The 20,826-nt window shown below is 41.6% G+C and overlaps 1 protein-coding gene across 4 annotated transcripts in view; it reads left to right on the top strand.

Moving 5' to 3' along the window:
* Positions 1-12,326, top strand: part of TSPAN5 (tetraspanin 5) — a 111,748-nt gene extending 99,422 nt beyond the window's left edge. For 3 of the 4 annotated variants that reach the window (XM_074950658.1, XM_074950657.1, XM_074950655.1), the window contains 6 exons: positions 1,233-1,379; positions 3,288-3,458; positions 5,614-5,739; positions 9,726-9,773; positions 9,919-10,035; positions 10,793-12,326. In XM_074950658.1, coding sequence (XP_074806759.1) covers positions 1,233-1,379; positions 3,288-3,458; positions 5,614-5,739; positions 9,726-9,773; positions 9,919-10,035; positions 10,793-10,858 — 675 coding nt within the window. In that variant the 3' untranslated portion in view covers positions 10,859-12,326. Of the gene's footprint in view, positions 1-1,232; positions 1,380-3,287; positions 3,459-5,613; positions 5,740-9,725; positions 9,774-9,918; positions 10,036-10,716 lie in introns of all 4 variants that reach the window. The other variant, XM_074950656.1, reaches the window with a different exon arrangement.
* Positions 12,327-20,826: the final 8,500 nt, after the last annotated feature.

The raw sequence follows: 20,826 nt of genomic DNA, 5'->3' as shown, positions 1-20,826 counted from the left end.
CCAGGCAGGAGGATGGTAGGAAGGAGAGAGATCTGTCCCAGGAGGATGACATCCATGCTATTGGGTTCTAGCATGTACTCCAGCCCTGGGTTGCATCATGTCTTTGTTGTTGTTCCTGTCCTCTAATATGCAGTCTTTTCCCAGGTGGTATGAAAGGAGGAATGGTACGAGACCATAGCACTTTTCCGGCCATCTTATGGTCTCTAAGTTAGCACCAGAATCCTGATAGTCTTAGTGCAGGCTTGCAAGAATAGGGAAAGGGCTCCCTGCATTCTCTCCTCATCCTTGCACATCTCAAGATCAGCCAGAATCTGTCCCAGAGCATTTAAGAAAAAACAAAATAATGCCTTCTCAGGAATGCTGCTGTCATCACAATCCACCTGAGTTCTGCTCCATAGCTGGAGATGGCATGCAGGCTGGTTATTTCAGGTTGTTCTGTCAGGAACACTGCATATCCTGTTTTCAACGAGCCATATCACAGCTCTTATGTTTGAATAATGTGACACATCACCCCTGATTTAAAATCCCTAAGAGATTCTAAATTAATTGCCAAGTTTTATTGCTAACTATTGAGTCACCAGCTGCTCTCCGCTTACTCAGCAGAGGTTTTGTCACTACTACTAACTGAGGTCTGAATTGGCCGGCTATCTAGTCTGCCCAAGATATAACCTAAAATCTTTAGGAGGAAGGGCCCATAATAACTACTGCCCACAACTGAGGAACTTGCTTCCTATGTCTGAGTAGTATCCACTTTCTGCATTTAAAACCAAATTAAAGAAATGTCAGCTGTTGCCTTTGATGGCTTTTTAGACCATAACATTTGTAATTGTGTTGTTTATGTAAGAACTTAACTTGCTACTCCAAAATATAAAGCACATAAATGTTGTTCACAATAGCTAACAAAAATAGACTAATCTTCCTCCCACCCCATTAGCTACTTTGACCTCCTGGCAATTTAATCCCACATAGCTGTATGTGGCATGATACACTCTGCGCATTTTGTTGTTCACACTGTATCTTATTGTTTCAGTGCATACAGTGAATTGAAAGGAAATGTCCATCTTTTCATCTGCTGTGCATCCAAGAGCTTATTAATTTTGCTCTTTGATACATGCCGAAGAACATTCATTTGATGTTGTTCTCTGTATTTTAAAGGAAAAGCAAAAGCAGACTCATTGCACAATAAAAGGCCAGACACATCTGTTATTCCTTGGCATTGTTTTTTTTCCCAGGGAGTGCTGTCCAATATCTCGTCCATTACTGACCTGGGAGGCTTTGATCCAGTTTGGCTCTTCCTTGTGGTAGGAGGAGTCATGTTCATTTTGGGATTTGCAGGATGCATTGGAGCTTTGCGAGAAAATACCTTCCTTCTCAAGTTCGTAAGTAACCTTGGCAATTTCTGGATTCATCAATTACATAAGTTAAACCATGTCCTATGTTGTTGCTTAACTGTGGCGGTCTCGTAAAATGCCCTTGGGGATATTTGACACAAGTGTGTTGTATTTCTCTACTAAGTCAGTTTTTCCCTATCTTTAAACAATGAAGCTATTAAAGAGCTGTAATTCAAATTGCTTATGTTTTTGGGCTTTAACTTGCGTGATGCAATCCTGTTAAGAGCCATAATGCAAAGCATATGCCTTTTATAAGGATCCAATCTAATGCGTGGCCTTTCTCTCACTAAAGGAGAGAACCTACTTTAATAGTGTACGTATTGAGCTTTGAAAGCCCATAATGAGATGCCTGTGTAACGTGGGGGGCTGTGAATACTCTAGCAAATGTGGCCCACATGATCGTTGGTGTGGGAGTGCAGGCCCCATGGTGTTGCTCATGGTACAGAAGAGACAATATTGAGTTATATAGGGGATTATTTATTGAGGTCCTGGGACCCTGTAGATATCCCTGGCTCTGTACAACTCAGACTAATTCAACACAGCCCTGTACTGCTTAATGATGGCACTGCTCAGAGTCTCCCTTGGCCTGGACTATTAGTCATGAAAGGGACTGCAGGCAGGTCCCAGCAGCCAATGCGCCATCTTGAGCTGAGCAGCCTGGTTTGTCTGTCTTTTGGAAACCACACTCCCTGTGGGGCATATCTTCAAGTTAAAGATGTGTGACTGCAGGCTAGTCTGTTTTACACAAGTTTAGTGTGATCCCCATTCACCCTTTTGGCTCCTGGCAAGCTGTCGTCCAATCTACGCCATCATCACCATAAACTGTTAAAGGTACATGAAAAAGCTTCCTGCTAAACAACTACTTCCCAGTGCCATGTTTGGCTCCCGGGTTGGAAGTGCTGTATAGAGGGAGGAGGTGGTTCTTAGTTACTGTTCTCAAGGCCTTTCTATAAAGTAGCCTGAGCTAGTTCCAATTTACTTGTGTGTTGCTAGAAAATTAAAGTAACTTTCTTGTTCCTTCCTTCCTTTGCTTCTCTGAACTCCTCTAAAATGAACACATCTGCCAATAGCTTCCTAGTCAGTAGCTGCAGGAAAAATTAAAAATGCATTTGAATGAACAAACAAAAAAAAATACTAAAATGAGAATCACAGGCACAGTTGCAAAATGGAGAGAGTTGTAATATATCCAGATCATGTGGAATTTTTTAAACTCCAGAGAAAGTGGCATGTCATTAGTAATGCCTTTGGCATTCACTGCATTTACATTTGCATTAATCGTAATGAACTTACTTGGTTTTAATGTGATTATAATGAGTAATTCCACAGACATTCCTTTGTAACTTAGTCATTAATTAATTTCTGCTGTTACCAGTGTTTGCTTTAAATGCTTCCTTAGGCCAAACTATACAGACCTAGGTGCCAGTAGATTGATTTCTGCACCTAATTTTTGGCACCCAAAGAAGTGAACTGATTTTCAGTGGTACCATTGGCTGCTCAACACCTTTGAAAATGTAGGTACCTAAATATGGATTTATTATCATATTATCAGAGGGGAGGGCCTAAGGGTGTCCCATTTACATTCACACCTAACTGCCTTGGGTCCTTTTGAAAATCCCGGCTGAGGTGTCCAACTTTCGGCACCCAACTTTGAAAATGTTGGTCTTTAAGGGCCAGACAGAACTGTGCTATCAGCTGGTTATGAATAACGTTTTTAAAATAGTTTCCTGTGGGTAGGAGTACATTGAGCATGTGTTAATAAGCCTGCTGAAACTGACAAAACATCCAGTTTCAGGTCATTAAAATTCTGATTATTTGTAAGCCTTGGAAAATAAGCCTTTAGCCACAGAGGCAAAATAGTCCTTTTCTTCTAATATTTTTTTCTCTTCTTCCTCATAGTTTTCTGTATTCCTGGGAATTATTTTCTTCCTGGAGCTCACTGCTGGTGTTCTGGCATTTGTTTTCAAAGACTGGATCAAAGACCAGCTGTATTTCTTTATAAACAATAACATCAGAGCATACAGAGATGACATTGATTTGCAAAACCTTATAGACTTCACACAGGAATATGTAAGTTGGACTCCTTCACTTTAAAACAAAGTTCACACTTTAAAGGAAGACTTTTTCTACTTTTACTTCTCGTCTGTTGGCTTTTGCAAGTAGCCACAAAAATGCTCTAGAATAGAATGCTTCGCACATATATGTAGCAATTACTTAATGGCACTTTTATAGACACATCTGAATCCTCACAACAGACACATTTGAGGTCAGGCTAGTTATTAACCCCATTTTATAGATGGGAGAAGTGAAGTAAAAGGCTAGGTGAATTGTCTAAAAGTCACTGAGGAAGTCTGTGGTAGATCCAGAATTAGAAATCGCAAGTTCCCGACGTCCATTCTTGTGCTCTAGGCCACTAGACCACATAGCTTTCCTAACAAGAAGTTTCTGAAGACTTCTCCATTGTTCATGGAGATTTAAACTATTTCATTACTGTAAGAGTTGCAACTAGAGCTAAGTGATTTTTCAGTTCAGTGGCCGAAATGAAAAACCCAAAAGAAAATTCAGTTAGTTTTGAATGGAAACTGTATTTTTTTTCCTGTTTTTTTTGTTTTGTTTTTGACAAAATGAAAAGCCAAAAAAATTGAGTTCAAATTGAAACAAAACATTTCAAAACAAAATCTCAATTCAAAATGGCATTTTTGGAATTACTGTTTATTGGGGCTAGGGACAGAAACTAACTGAATTCTATCCAAATTTGCAAATAATTTTGGTGCCCCCAAAATGCATTTTTTGGGCAAACTTACTTTATTCACTGAAAAGATTTTTGCCCGTCTCTAGTTGTAGCACCCGTACAATGCTTTTTATTTTATTGAGACTGATTGAAAATACAGTCAGTTCTGTGATGGGACTTGACATCCAGTTAGCAGGGCTAGAATTCTATGCCACGCTTCAGGATAAGAGGAGGAGAATTACTTATCTAAGTGAAACTGCTGGGGAAATTCTAAAGTCTATTGAATGTAATTAGCCTAGTTGGAATTGGGCCACTATTGAAGTTCTCCTCATGAGAAATCTGCAAATGGCTCCTATCTCTCTGCCTTAGAGAGAGTTGGTAAAATTTAGAGTGTGGTGTGTGAGGCGGTACAAGTTAAGTTAAACCTACATGTATCCACTTACCGACATGCAAGAAAATCAAAGTGGGTGTAAGTTACACACCAAGGAGCTGTCTGAAGAAGTAAACGAAGCAGGGAATGGCCTATGCTGAGCACCCCATTCTTATGCTCTTTAGCTCTTTCTTGCTACACTCCTCTCTCCTGGCACTTCAACTTATGAGCCTGCATCCTTACACATCACCTTTGAATTTGGCCCTGTGTGTCGAAGGGCCTGAGTGCTAGCTGACTGCCATCCAAGGGATATCCACCCACCAAAATGAATTCATTTATGTTCATGTTTGAATAGGTCATAATTTTGTTTTTTCCCCTCGAGAGAGTGAATAAGTGACGGGATGCGCAGAGCCTTACACATTGTGTTGGATCTGACCTAGCTTGGTGGTGGCCACAAATCTTTGTCTGCTGCGAAATGAAAGGCTCTCCGTGCAATTTCTAGTGAACGGGTGTCCACGTAATAAAAACTGCCATCATAACTGGATTCCTTGTTAGCAAGCAATCTCCGCAGAGATACCGAAGGTGAACTGAGTATGGAAACCAAACTGCCTTCTCAGCCCTAGAGGAGGTAACAGCTGAAGGCCCTGTGGAGAAAGCTCGCTCTGCTGCTGTACGTGCTGTGCCATATATGTGAAAGAGGGACGTTGACTGGCACTGTCAAACGCTTTTTGTACATGCTCAGTTCAATTTAAAATTAATATAGATTAACACTGGACCAGATCCTCAACCGGTGTAAATCAAAGCCGCTGTCTTGGCTTCCAGTGGAGACATGTCCACATACAGCAGCTGATTGTCTGGCTCTTTGGTGTATCGTACTGAAGATTCAGTTACTTGAGACATTTGGCCCTTAGTGGGTGGGTTCTGTCCGCATACAATGCATACAGTCCTTAACAGGGAGTTATTGTAACAGTAATTTAAGAACCACTTTCCAGGATGGGACTGGGAGTGAATTTTGATTTTTCTTCATTGCCAGATACCCTCTAATCTCCCCATGTGTGGTGTTGGTGCTGATATTCATTCACGTGCAGAGTCAGAGTGTTCTCATTCTTGTGTGTTTGCTCTAGTGGCAGTGCTGTGGCGCCTTCGGAGCTGATGACTGGAACCTCAATATTTACTTCAATTGCACGGATTCCAACGCGAGTCGAGAGCGCTGTGGCGTGCCGTTTTCGTGCTGTACTAAAGATCCTGCCGTGAGTGCGTTGCCAAGAGGGTGGTGTGGTTCTACTGCTCCTGACTTAAATCACTGCCACACGATATGGTGTCTTCTGTTAGGGGGGTTGTGTGTGTGTTTGTGTGTGTGTGTGTGAGAGAGAGATGTCTGTTTATTTTAGCCCTTGCTTTTCCTGTCCACTTCAAGGTTTAACTAGCAGCTCAACCTTGTGCAGTCAACATCAGTTTGATCTCCAGTCCTGAGAGATGACTTCATAAGTCTCCATCTTAGGCTTTGTACTTGCTGTTTTTCATTTGAATGAGGAAATCGCTGTCTTGGCTGGGTGCATGTGTTGTTTTTAGCACAGCTAAGGGCCATAGCCTGGCCTTGGTTAGATGATGGTTGCTTTCAGTTTAGTACCAGGCTGTTTCACCCCCACCCCTATTCCCAGAGGCTCTAAGGCTGAACACTTAGAAGAAGAAATAATATTTTTTAACAGACATGTCTATTGGTTATTATTTGCTTTAATTACCTTTTATGTTGTGGTAGGCCACCACGAGGTTGGGTCCCAGTGTGCTAGGCGAATCTAGAATACATTACAGTCAAAGCCTCAAAGAACTTAGATGTGTTTTACTTTTGAATTTGAGACAGGATTGGAAATCCTTCTTCTCTCTCTTCCCTCACAGATTTGTTGTGTGACTGACTTTGCTTTAACGATAACAACTAGGCCTGTGTGCTGGGTGGTGGGCACCTTTATCATGCAGTCAGCTGAAGTGAAGATGATCTGTTTGAGGGAGATGCTTGTTTAATGAAGTTTCGTAGCATTTTATGATGGATACAATTCCATGTTGTCGCTTCACTTATAATGCGCAAACAAGCTCAGGGTGCATTTTTACCTGGGAGATATGATCGATAATATGGGAGACAGGTTACTGACTGTGCAGGATTTGGTATAGGGATACATCAGTGTACCTATAGATTATTTTGTGACTAATGTTACACATTATGTAGTCTTTCTGTTGATTAAAAACCAACCTACCAGTTCTAGTGTCATCTGGTTTGTCAGTAGTGGCTTTCTTTCCATGTTGAGTGAATTTTACTTCCTCACTTTGAGTATTGCAGCATTGCCTGAAGCTAGGCAGGGGCCCATAGGTCCCACAGAAGCTTCCCGCTCCTGCTAATCCATCTCAGACTTCACTTTGCAACATCATTTGCTATTCTTGTCCTCCTCCTCTCCTGAGAGGTGACTGCCATTTGCACAACGCTGTCCTAGTTGCTCTGTGATGTGAACAAGCATTCACAATAATCTGAAGCCACCATCCAACCAGTCACCTTATTTTTTGAACATATTCAAGCAAACTGGAAAATAGATTATGCAAATGTGTTACATTTCTGTACCACTTGGACACTACCCCCTACATACACACAAACTGCTTGTCATAACCCAGTTTTTAAAATATACTTGTTAGAAAACAAAACCAACAATATCCCTATAAATACCTAATCCATGCAAAAATTGTCCCAACATCTTTGTGTGTGTGTGGGGGGGAGAGCATCTGGGGAAGATGTACAATAACTGTAGAATTAAAAAATAAATTTCAGCCCTGTTCACTGTAAAGAAGCAGCACGATTGATCAGTGAAATAACTGATCTCTCCATTACATAGATTGTGTCCACAAGTGTTCAGAGTCATCTTGTAACAAAGCTAGAAGTCCTGCAGTTGTAGCAGGATGCCCAGGTTTAACAACTCCGATATCGCCCCTTTCCAGACACAAGCCACTGTGTGCTGTGCTCTGTTTTTTGGATGTCTTGCCAGCTTCCCATAACTTCAGGAAGCAATCTGTATATCCAGTGTCTCAAAATATGACCAGATCCTAAGGGGAATGCACAGTCAAAGAAATCTTGTAATTTTAGAATGAAAGGTCTACAAATAAAGTCTGTATGATGGGTTTCCCCCACACCCCCACCCCTGGATGTGAAACGAGCTCCCACGTATCAGGGATTACCATCCTATGCCATTGTGTTGGATAGGTCTTCTGAACAACCCTAGAAAGTAATAGGAGGTGAATTTATTTCCATATTGTACTTAATTCTTATAAACTCTAATGCTTAATTCCTGCATCGGTCATTCAAGAATCCCTAGTAAAATGGTGTAATCAACATATACTGAAAAGAATAGGGCAGGGGTTCTCTCTGCTTGCAAATAGGAGTGAAGTGTCATCTCCTGAGGAGGGTCAGTTCCCCAAGTTTTACCTTCCGTTGTTTTGCTTGACAATTGCCTTGTGCCTCCAGACTCTTTAAGAAACTTCATGAAGGTCAAGGGAAGCACTGGAGCTGTTTAGACTTACAAGTTACAAGTTAAAAGTAATCTGCAGGAGTTACAAGTAATCTGCAGGACTGAATGAATCCCAAGTTTAGGTGGCGAAGGTCCCACTTAAGCAAGGCAGAAGGCATTCAGAGCCGGAAGGAGGTTACAATCCACCTGTGTCAAATTCTCTTGATGCTTTCTCCTCTGTTGAAAGTACACTGCAATGCATTGTTCTCTCATACAACAGTTACCGGGGTCGGGAGAGCAATTCTCCATCCCCCGCAGGGTGAGAGTCACTTCCACCTTGGGTGGGGAAAGCTCAGCCCCAGGGATCTCACTGCATCTGAGGAAACTGGTGACTTTATTGAATGGTGCCTTCAACAAACTAGAAAATACCAAGAGGCATAATTTACTGGTTGGGGGCCAGGGTGAGATTATTATTTTTATTTTTTTAAAATGTTCTGGATGCCTCCCCTGCTGGGACCTATAACTGGCCTTAGCTGAGTTTCCAGGTTAGCTTAGCAGATGACCTTTCCGCACATCATTGTTGTAGGGAGAGGGAGTGTTTCACTAGCTCTGTCTCTGTGTGCCGTCTTGGCTGACTCGGAGGACTGAACTGGAGGTTTCAGAGTCAAAAGCATGAATCTGTACAGCTGGAGCTGCAGAGCCAGGCTGTGTACCTGGGAGCTATAACAGACCCATATCCTCTGTGGATTGGGCACAGAATGGGAAATGTAATGTGTGCTGAGTGGGTTACACCTACAGCAAGCTGGGGAGGCTGCCACTGGGCCTCCTGAGGGTCTCACTACTAAATGTTCCTTCTCGTTCCTGGTAGTGGCAGTCATGATTGGGTTTTGGTACTGAGAAACCTGTGGCTGCATTCCAGAGGTGACACTGGCGGTAGAGAGTCCCAGAATGGCTGCTGCATTGTAAGCTTTCTTATTAGGGTGATGTTTTTCTTCAGATTGACTTACTAAAGGGCTAGAGTGTGTGCAGCGATTGGGTTGCGTGGGATGGGGCAGGCTTTGCTCCGTGGGTGGTGGTCTCCTCATTGCGCCAGAAGATCTGTGTACGTGAAGTCAAGACAGACTCAGAAAAATAGGCTAGATGTGGTGCCCTGGGATACTATTCACTCAGAAATGCCCTTTGGAATAGTTTGTACTCCCTTCTGTGCATTCCAGAGCTCTAAAGTGAGGGACAGTACAGTAGGAGAATAGCAAGTGACTCCTTCTCCTGGGTATCATAACCTCCTGTGAAAGGGGTAGGTGACAGAAAAACACAGCTTCTCTCTCTCTTCTTCCCCTTGCCTTTGAGGGAGAAGCACAACCTGTGTCCTGGGCTTATAAAATAGTTTTGTAGAGCAAACATGTTTCCTTTGGAATGGACCAGATTGTGCCAAGTGACAGGTATTTTCACACACAGTCACCCCTCCTCCCAAAGTGACTTCACTTCATCCCCTATTCACATGGCCCACGATGAATTCTGAACTAAACTTGCCCTATCCTTGGTGTATTTTTCAGGGACAAAGCATGAACATTTCTTGCAGGAAGTTATTTTATTTAAATAGAAGGCTCGTTCCCCAGTTCCTCCTTTCCTCTCCATAGAATGTCTGTGTTCAGGATGTGGGGTTTATCACAGGCTGAGGGGAGAAAATATTGTGGGAGTCCATTATTACTGGAAGCACTTCTCCTCACTGTCTTTCTTTTTTTCTCCCTTAGGAGGATGTCATTAACACTCAGTGTGGCTACGATGCCAGGCAAAAACCTGTAAGTGGGGTTTTTTTTTGTTTTTGTTTTTTTAAATCATACCTGATTTTGTAAGGATCTGAGTAACTTTGGGGAAGCAGGTTATAGAATTGGAGGTGAAGGTTGAGCTAATTATGTGTGTTTTCATCCCTCTTCTCCTTTGCAGGAGGTTGACCAGCAGATTGTTATCTACACTAAAGGATGCGTCCCCCAGTTTGAGAAATGGCTGCAGGACAATCTTACTATAGTTGCTGGCATCTTCATTGGGATTGCGTTGTTGCAGGTAAAGCACACATTCCTCATAAGGAAGTTACAGAGGAAAAAAGCGGAACAGGGAAACACTCAACAAGAGAACTGGAAATGAGGCTGTTTCATTGTTTAATAACTTTGAATTAGTGGTTTTCAATAAGAGCTAACTGGTGAGTTAATAGCTGAGGCTTCATTGTGTTAAAGGATATTTTATGTTTATCCATAGAGGGATGTTTGTCCAACTGCCCTCAACCCAACTCTGCACTTTGTCAGATTTGGGGTGGGCATAGGGTTGCCAACCCTCCAGGATTGTCCTGGAATCTCCAGGAATTAAAGATTAATCTTTAATTAAACGTTGTCATGTGATGAAACCTCCAGGAGCATGTCCAATGAAAATTGGCAACCTTAGGTGAGGGCGGAGGGGGTGGGTTTGGGGTGGATTTCAAAGATTGTAGGGTGGTCTTATTTCTGACCTTATCTAGACAAGCTGCCAAAAACATCACTTTTTAAATTGCTAGTGGGAAGAAATTCTAGTACAGTCTCTGACTTGAGATTAAAGGCACGCTGTTGATTTGGAAGCCAGTCAGTTTCAGACAAAAAATGAATTTAAAGGAGTTTCAGTTTTTACATTTGCTCCTATGCCCCCTCTGCCAACTTCTATAATGTTTTTACAATTGCATTTCTCAAATTTCTTTCTCCTGTTGCTTTGTCAAAGTTCTACACCACCCAGGGAAACTGTACCCAAAGGACTGTCAAGTGCACCCAGTAAATGAACTGTCGTCTTTTTCCAGATATTCGGGATATGCTTAGCCCAGAACTTGGTTAGTGACATTGAGGCTGTCAGAGCCAGCTGGTAAAACTGCTGAAATAACCGCCACAAGACACTGGACAACTGAAAACCTCCAAAATCTCCAGTGTGTCACTCCGACACCAAGCTGTATGGACATGGGTGACAGGGAAGCCTTCTTTCCCAAGCGGTCTCAAGTCTACGCTGCTGGTACTGCAGTGAACCCTTGCTTCTTGGGGTTGGCTAATGGGTGGGCTGTTTAAAATCTGCGCTCACTGACAGTTTTTTTTTTTTTTTTTAAACACCAACAAGCTGTTGAGCCATGAATCTCTACTGTATCCTTGCTTCTGAATAACAGGTGGACACTCTCTCTTTTTTTAATTGGTGTGTGTCAATGGGACAGAGTTGCATTGTGGTGTGTGGATATGCTGTTTATTCTCCGTGTCATGAGCTCTTTGATAGCCAAATGTTCCTGAGAAGGTTTCTTTCTTCAGTACATGCTGAAGGAACCATCTTCTTGTTTTTCACAGCTAAACATAGCTGCAGATCTTTCTGAAACTAAACCCATCAAACAGGAAACAACTTTCCACTCATCAATTGTACGTTTCAAGAAATTGTTTTAAAAACTAGGAAAAACTTTTATACAAGCGCTTCCAGACTTTCTGTCTGTAACAATCTGTGGTTGGAATCAGCAAGATCGAAGGGACAATTATCTAAATTTTCCAGCATCTTTCTCCAAGCAAGCATGAGGTTTGGGGGGGTTCAGGTGTATAATGTTAAAAAGAGAATGAAATATATGTTAACTTAAAAAAAAAAAAAAAAAAGTCATGATGTACGTACCCAAATACCTTGGCTATATCCATTGATTCTTTGGAATTTGGCATAACCTGATGTATTTGGGGCTGTCACTAATATTAATGCTTTTTTATAATTGTACAAAATTTCTTTTAAGGTGGTTCCTTGATCCTTTTCTAGCTGAAGTTTTGATTTTCATTCTTTTGTTCGTTCTTTCATTCTGACCTGCATGAGCTATGGAATTAGAATCGGAGAGACTTTGTTTTTTAAATCCCTGCATGTGTTTCAGTAGGCTTCTAATCCAAATTTACTTATTTATTGGTCGATGCACTTGATTATGGAATGTTCCTATCCCCTTGGCTTGGAAGGGGGAAAGGACAGCTTTGCTATAGTAAATGCTTCCCGAGAGTCAGCAGTTTTTTTCATTTGCTTATCTGTGTGTGTTTCCCATCCTGCCTCACTTTGTCTGAATACAACAAAATGCTTTCTTGAACCAATAGAATAAAAGGATATTTTTAACTAAGAAGAGTGTATTGGGACCAACAGCGAGACTTTTGGTCCTTTGGAAATGGAAGAAGCGGTAGAGTTTGGACTATAGCACAAGTATTGGAAGGGAAGGTAAATCAAACTCCAGCTAGATGTCTGTGATCAGCTTTTATTTCAGTAATGGTGTGATCGTGCACCTGATGATAACTTGGGTAGCCAGGACACTTCATATACATTTAGCTTGTTTTATGGCCCTGCATAGTGTCTGTGGGCCCAATCGTGCCGGGGCTGACTGCCCTCATCTCTTGCTTCCCTCAAGAAGTAGTTGCGGGTGCTGGGCATCTATCAGGAGGTGTGTTAGCACCATTCAGGACTGGCCCGATGTGTCCCCTAAGATGAATAAGTTAAGAGCAGAAAAAGTGAACACGCTTGGATGCCATTTTCTTTCAAATCAGTATACTAACCTCCCTTGTGAGAGATGCAATACACGAGTGTATATACACTTACACACGCTTTTTCTGCATTCTGGTTGTGTGGAGACAACCTGCATTTCTGTCCACAAAGGCTGGCAATATGCACCATTATTCAATGGCTTGGAAGAGCTGAGCAGTGCAATTGCACTCTTGTCTTTTATTTGGTGTTACCTCAATCTCCAGTGAGCTCCACCTGGCCTGTAGCCAGCAGCATCCACACCCTTTGGCGTGTGCAGTTAAAGACCAACGGCAACTTCAAAGGACTTTGAAAGTGTTTATAATACATTATCCTTAATAAAGGTGGTTCAGTCTCATCAGAGTGTTACGTTTTTCTTTGCCACTCCTCTTAACTTGGGGAGCTATTGTTCATTTCCCCTCAAGGGAGCACGATATTTTGCCTGATGGCAACAGAATGGAAAGTTTATTGAGCTAAAGATGCTACCACTTTGTTTTGTAGAATGGTGCGGTGTGGAGAGATCAGAGAAGCAGCATTCAGGAAATACACCCCTCTCGCCCTACCGAGAGCACTGATTACAAACCAGCGCTTTGATTTTAAAAGTCCACATTACAGAATCCTGGTTGCCATTGATCTTTAATGCTGCTGCTGCTTCTGCTGCTATAGGCTTCTGAAGACAACTTCCATTCTACTTGAATTTCCACAGTCGTACTGTAATTGACTTTTGTCTTCTCCTGCCGGTTCTCGTAGTTTCCTTCTCCTATTGCAAAGTCACAGTCCTGGGAAATGCCAGCAGCAGAGTATTGTGCTGATAGGAAGGGAATTGCTCTTCAAAAGGGGGAGGCTTTGTTCTCGTGACTTTCAGGTGCATATGCAGAAAATGTACAAAGCTTCCTCTAGGTCCCCGAGTGACTGCTGTTTTAAGAACCACTAAAGAACAATCTTTATTTTTCTACAACCCTTTGTTGCTGCGAATACTAATCCTGCTGTTTAAGATGGTTTTGTTGTTGTGTTTTCCCTTCCCATTTTTGCAGTCATTTGTGGTCAAGCCACATTGAATGTTCAGAACCAGCTGCCTATGCTGCATGTTCAGAGCCCACATGTGTATGCAGGGAATGTGTAATAGTGGCTACAGCTACACTCTGAGATTGGGGTGTGAATGTGATATCCCTGCTTGTGCACACGTGCTTGTGCGATCGTCCAGTTAGCGCGACTATAAACAGCAGCGTAGCTGGAATAGCACAGGTGACAGCTACTGCAGCTACGCTGGTATTTCTACTCCTTCTAGCTGGATGATAGCTAGTGCAAGCATGTCTGCATGATCGGGGAATCCCCCCCTAGCTTTCAGTGGAGACATAGCCTAAGAGTACCCACTTCCACGTGGAATTTAGGAGGGCAGTTTGGAAAACCATGCGAGGCCTTGGCACCTGATCTATTTGACACAGAACTGACCAAATGGCAAACCATATTTCTCCTGAAAAGTTCCATTAAAACTTCAGGTGGGTCACAAACAGACCATGGATGCTGGCAAAATAGGCTTAACTTCCAGCAGGGTCTTGTTAAAGCAATAAGATACAGTAGGTATTCTATTTCTGGGCAATTTCTAGTATGCCTCAGGTGGTAGTATTAGGTGCAAGTCTGAGGGCCATTTTAACCAGCCACAAAGTGCAGTAGCTGCTCCAGAATACGTTGCCAGTCAGCGTTCTGGTAGCCTGTTACGGAGTGAAATGTTTGCGTGTGCGAGGTGTTATGTGCATGGCTATGGCATTAGCTGACAGCTGGTCTGAAAGCTTCAGCTGTGTCCAGAGTTCTAAAGCCATTTCAGAGTTCAGATACACACACTCACTCTGGCTGATCTAACCTCTAATCACTCTGCCCAGATTCTTAGACCCTTTTGTTGTTGGAACACCCTCTTTTAAAAAATAATTATTTGCAATGTCTTACATGACCAAATTTCTGTGTTTTAGCCTGCACTTTTCTCTTGTTGGTTTGAGACCCATAATATCGACTGTGGCTCTTGGAGTTTGAAGTGGGGGAGATTGTTGCTTACATGTTCTGTCCTCTAAACCTTCACCTTCTTTCCTTTCCTTTCCTTTCCTTTCCTTTCCTTTCCTTTCCTTTCCTTTCCTTTCCTTTCCTTTCCGAGAGATGCTAATTGTAGTGAATCAGGAAACAGAACCTGGTTTGGTAGGTTCTGGTGTGTAAATACTATTTGAAATGTAAATAGTAGCATGCAAATGAAATGGTTCTTGCACATGGCTGCTATTCATCGTAAATATGTATTTATACTCATGACAGATATACAATGTGAGAGTTTGCTGATCAAAATTAAGGAGAATGGTCACTTAAGCTTTACATATCAATTGGTTTGAGCTAGAAATGCTTTAATTGCCTGCCATCTAGTGTCTGCCATGTAGAACTACAGCTGTCCTGTGTGTTGTGAAGGTGGAGCAGGTTTCCATTTTTGCTTTGGGTAGTTGAGGAACTGTTTCCCTGTGCTGCCTGCTTAGGATCTGAAAAGGTATTGACTGTAAAATCTAGGGGTGAAATTCAACCGTGGCTGAACTCATGGGGAGTTGACACCCCTCATGCCAGGACTAAATTTGGTGCTCGGTCTTGACTTGGCGTGGTCCTAAAATGAACCTGCGTTTTCACTTCTTCAGAAATGTCCTGGAGAGAATTGGTTCCAGTTACCAAAGACAAATAAGAGAGCCTGTGAATGCAAATGTTGGGGTCCATTCTCCCTCCTTGCTAGGCGTATACTTTTTTGGAGTAATGCTAGTGACACATCCAATTCATATTGCATTGAAAGGAGAATTGATCCTTGTCTGTTTAAGGCACAATCCAGGTTCCCAACCCTCGTGTCCTCCTTTTTGTCTGCCAAAATTATTGCAAATGTTAATTCGAGTCTCATTAACCCAGTAGGCTGAAGTTGTCTAAAATAGGCCACTGCTGGTAAGTTTTGTTTCCTAAAAGCCATTTAGCTGCCAACTTTTAATGCTTAGAAAGAAAAGAGTTCACATCTCTAATAATATGCAGTGTAAAAATAGTCATTGTGATTTGTAATATACACCAACCTGGTGATCAACAGTATAGCATCATTAGTCTTTTTTGTTTTGCAGTACGAATGTCAGCAACAAGCTCCATCCATGTGTCTCCATATGCATTCTGTGTGCATAGTAGAGATGGGCCTGGACCAAAACCCTGATCTGATTATCCCCAGCTTTGGGGAGATTGGGATCTGGACCCAAAATTTGTGACTCAGTCCTGTCTCTGGTATGTAACACCAATCTAGTTCATGGAGAATCTCTCTCCTCAAATCATCATAGGGTACAATGAAGGTTATTCGTTGTATTTACCTTTGTGTAACGTTTCTTTTTATCTGAATGTATTCTCTTGTGTTGCTTTTTTGTTTTTAAATCTGTGAGTTGCAAAATTGATTGTAAAAGCCAATTACACTTATTGATTGAAAGTATTGCTATAACAGAACTGCATGCTGGTAGAGTTTGACTTGAGCTTTAGTTGTCTGTTTTCCAGCTGGTCATCTTCAGTCTGGAAGAAATGCCTAGTTCAGGTGCATATGTATTGCTTATATTTGTCATCTTTAGCATTAGAATGTGGTGATTTCAAAGGATGTAACTGGACTATACTTTGGAAGTTAACACAACTTCTTGGTAATTCATTTTAAGCTATTGCAAGTGGTCTTGATCATGCTATTTGTGTTTTTTAATAGGTGCATTTTTAGGAATGTTTTAATACATTAATGATGGACAATAGTTTTAATAGTTGTGCAGTATTCTGTATTTACTTGAAGTAAATCATTTTATATGCAATTTGTTAGATAATTACAATTTTATAAATAAAATTGTGTGAAGTATTACCTGGTGAATGTTTACTTTTCTTTCACTCTAAAGGTACAAATACACTTTTAGCCCCCAAACCTATCTGTCATCACTTGGACATTTCATCCTAAAGTGTACATAGAAGATTACGTTTTCATTCTGCCGGTACAGGCTGTTAAATGAAATAATGGCTGGTGTAAGCAAAGATCATTCAAACACCAGGAACCCCCACATGTACTCTGATGTGAACTGTGGTAGGAAACTGGTAGCTAAATAACTTAGCTGTGTTGAAGACGTGAGTCTGCTTGTTTTACCTATTTCCAACTATGATCTGTTACTCTTCAAATCCCAGAAGACACAATTTAGCACAGCTGTTGGAACTTCAGCCTAATTATTTTAGTGACCTTTTAGTGTTCAGAAGTCACTTATCTGGTAGTTCAGAGAGGGGAGAGCATGGAGGGAACCTAATGATTCACCATGACAATTTTGGTAGAGGGCAGGTGGATACCCTGGCCTTTCTGAGGGTAGCAATTAAGTCTTTAATGCTTCACGGACAACCATACAGAATGGCTAGTTTTCATGCTAAAATGTAAATGAGTTAAGTTTACAGCTGTGCTAAATTCTTGATTGTTTTCATTGTTCTTCTTGTGAATATTTCCATATAAATTTCAGATTAAAAAAAAATTTTACGTACAGATTTGTGAAATCCTGTCCAGTGCAAAATCCCTAAAATCTATGATCTAATCAAACGCTGCATTAATTTCACAACTGCTCCCGAGTATAAGTAATCCCAGTAATTTTGAAGAGTATAATAGTTTAAAACATGGTGGTGGGGGGGGGGGGAGGATTTCAAACAACTGCAGTTGTTAGTGTTCTCCCATTTTAGCCCTGGTCGTTATCACTTGCAGATAAATTGAACTGTTTTCCATTACAGTGGAAAAAATGCTTATGTTCATCTTGGCAGCATTTGTGTCTGGCTTTGTCAGTAGTGCATACACCAGCGATTCCCAAACTGTGGGTCGTGATCCCAAATGGGGTCATGCCATCAGCAGATGGGGTCACGGTAATCCCTAGTATGTGGCAAATTCCATTTTGCTCTGGACAGCCTGACCTCACACGAACCATGTGTATGAGGTCACACTGTGCAAAGAATGCCATTTTGTAGACCAGTGGGTGTCCTCTATGCAGTATGACCTCACATATACTGTTTGTGCGCGGTCATGCTGTGCAGTGGATGCCATTTTATTCTACAAAATGGTGTCCTCCATGCAGTGTGACCTTGCAGGTCTGGTGCATGTAAGGTCAGGCCATGGGGAGGATGCCATTTTGTCCTTCAAAATGGCATCCTCCATGATTTCTGGGGTCCCGGGAGGAAATAATTCAGTAAAACGCGGTTGTGCTGGCAAAAAGTTTTGAAACCACTGGCATACACAGTACTAGTTAAGTATGAAGTTTAGGTGTGGCCAGTGAGGGCTGGGGGAAGGTTTATTCTCAGGTTCATCAAGAAATAGCAATATCAAGAAATCCAATTTCTGAAACTCCCTGAGAGGATGAATTCTGCCTGAGCAGAGGATCAAGGTGAGTAATGCCAAGTTACAGTGACTGTAATGTTGCAACAACCTTTGGCTTGTACAGGTGACAAGTTACAATGCAGGTATTAATGACCTCTTCTGATTGTATTACGAGCGTACAAGGAAAGTTTATTCTGCCTTGAATATCTGCGACCGACACTTCAGGTTGTAGAAATCTATGTTTATACTGAGCCTACTTTAGATTGTTCCCCCAGCCATTGGGGATGTATGAAGGATATATATTAGTCTCATTTCCTTTACCTTTGAGTCTTAAAAATCTTTGGACACCCAGTAAACCCCATTGCTTCCTGTGACTTGTGTTTGTATTTAATTCTTCCAATTCAGAGATGACAATGCCTATTTTTGAAACACAGGCCAGAGCATTGTCGTTTACAGCCAATTTCACTGCTAAGCTGAGACCCCAAGGGCCATATTTTAACCCAGCCTCCACATCTGTGGTCCACCATTTGTTCAGCAATCCTCTGTCAAATGCCATTTGTGTACACAGTTGTCTTCACACATGCAAATAGTTGTGCTTGCAAAATGGTAAATTCAAATGTTGAGGCCATTTCAATATATATAGTACTAAGATTTTGGTGAGAGATTTGGGTGAGGGTGCTTTGCCCCTTTTAAGTTTTATTCAGTAGAAAAAACATGGTTTCATCCCGTGATGCAACTTTCATCTAAATTACTCTCTTCTGGGAGACCGCAAGCTCCTCTGTGTGTGTGTTCTCTGTAAAGCATCATCATGTATCTATAGTACTATAGACATATTATAATAAACCCAGGTAAGTTAAAGCCGTAGACCTAGGACAAGACTTGGCTAATTAAGTTCTGATGGGTGCCGTTATTTCTAACTTAATACTGATGAGGCCTCTGGTGCAGGACACGTTGAGGTGGAAGAAAGTTCATTTGACATCCTGACTTTGTCAAAATGTAGGTAAACCATTGCAGGGTTTTTTTTTTTTTTTTAAAAACAAACATTTTAAATTTCCTTGTTTTCAGAGCAGACTGTCATCGATAGTGGAGGTGCAATTGGTTGCTGCCATTTGCCCTTGTGTGATGACATTTCACCGTTAGTCAGGGACCAGCTTTTCATCATGGACCAGAGACTTGCAGCAGTATGGACCAGGAAGGTGCCTTGATAGTGTCAGGTAGGTGACGAGGCACATGGACATGAAGATAAACTACAGATTTCAGAGCACTGTTGCTGCATGAAGGATTTACCTGTTTTATTGGGCCCTTTCTATTAATCATGGGACCTATTCAAACACAGATTTATAGATTTCTTTTTAAGGCCAGAAGGGACAATTATAATCATCTAATCTGATCTCCTGCATAACACAGGCCATAGAACTTCACCCAACAATTCATGCATCAACTTGTGGTTCAATTGAAGTGTATCTTTGTAGAAAAACATATGGTCTTTAACATCTGAGGGACGTGTGGTTGCAGCACAAATTGCTTTATTCCTGACTAATGGAGCTATTGGTATTATGTGTATTCTTTACTGTTTCATGATTGAGCTCCTTTGATAACTGTTAAATTATACATTTAAAAAGCTTACATGCTGTTTCTGGTCGATGGCTGTGGCTAATAATTATCTATTTTCTGCATGATTATTAATTGTCTTTGGGATGGCATTTCGAAGTTCCTATGTCCATATTGCTGGATGTTGCAGCCTTCATGGTCTGAATGAAACTCCCCAGGAGGTTCTATTTTTATTTAAACAAATTATATCCAGTAGAGTCTGTGGTTTAATGCAATGCTTTATACGAAATTTAATTCGCGAAAAAATTGAGTGCTTCCTTTTTTTTAACCTTAAATATCTGCCACCAGGAAAAACTTAGGGGGCTGAGTTTTTCCCAGTGAAATGTCTTGTACGAAGCCAGGCTGATAAGATACATGAAACACTTTTTGTTCAAATGTTAGCAGATGTCTTTTTGCAGAGGGTGATGATTTGAGAGACAGTAAATTGGGTCTACCGCTGTATGACCGTTATAAGTCAAATGCAGTAGCTTGATACTCAAAGGGTTAGGAGGAGCAGACAGTATGGCAGCTCCAACTCCTTTCAGCTTAGTTTGCAGTAGGCAGCAAACAGTGAGATGTCTGACACTACAGGCATAAAAATAACTCGAGCAGTACAGGTTACAGTGTTATCTATCGACTGTACAGCTATTCCTAAATCAAACTTCACTCCAGCAGTTTGAACTCATTTGACTTCAGCGAAATGGATAGTCAAATGCATTTCAGACAATACAGTCCTTAGATCTGTGCAAGAAATATTGTTTTCCTCATTAGCGGAGGCTCTTTGACTAAATGATTCGATAGCAACAATTAGTACTGGGGTATGCAGAAATGTGATAAACTTCGATCCAGTCAAAACAGCAGAGGGTTCACTCCAACATCCATTTCTGTGTACAGGGACCTCTCCTTTTTTGACATGGTTATCATCAGTGCGATAGATCATCTCCCAGTAAGCTGGATGACGACAGCTACGTTACACCAGGCCCTAAGGGATATAAATACTCCTGGGCATAAGTGACTCGCTAACTGCTTACTTAGAGAGCGAGCTCTTTGGGGCAGGACCTGTCTGCGTGGTCTGTGTGTGTTCAGAACCTAGCGCAATGGCTCCCGGGTGCTACCGAAGCACAAAAAAATCAATAACTGACTGGGATTGGGATGAAACTCCTTCTTTTTAATGGGCATGTTGTTGTACAGGTGCCCACGTCAGGGTTTCTAGCATCTTCCACTGAAGCATCTCGTATTGGCTGCTAGTGTCTGAGACAAGATGTCGGACTACCTGGATCACTGACCTGATTTTGTATGAGAATTTATATGTTGTTATATCATCAGTTTGACTTGGCTCCTCTCAGAGCATCTCTGGCAGCCAGTTGTTTTGCTTGAGACAGTGT

This window comes from Natator depressus, chromosome 4 (genome assembly GCF_965152275.1).
Source record: "Natator depressus isolate rNatDep1 chromosome 4, rNatDep2.hap1, whole genome shotgun sequence".
In the NCBI taxonomy this organism is placed as follows: Eukaryota; Metazoa; Chordata; order Testudines; family Cheloniidae; genus Natator; species Natator depressus.
This window is presented reverse-complemented; position numbering and strand designations above follow the sequence as displayed.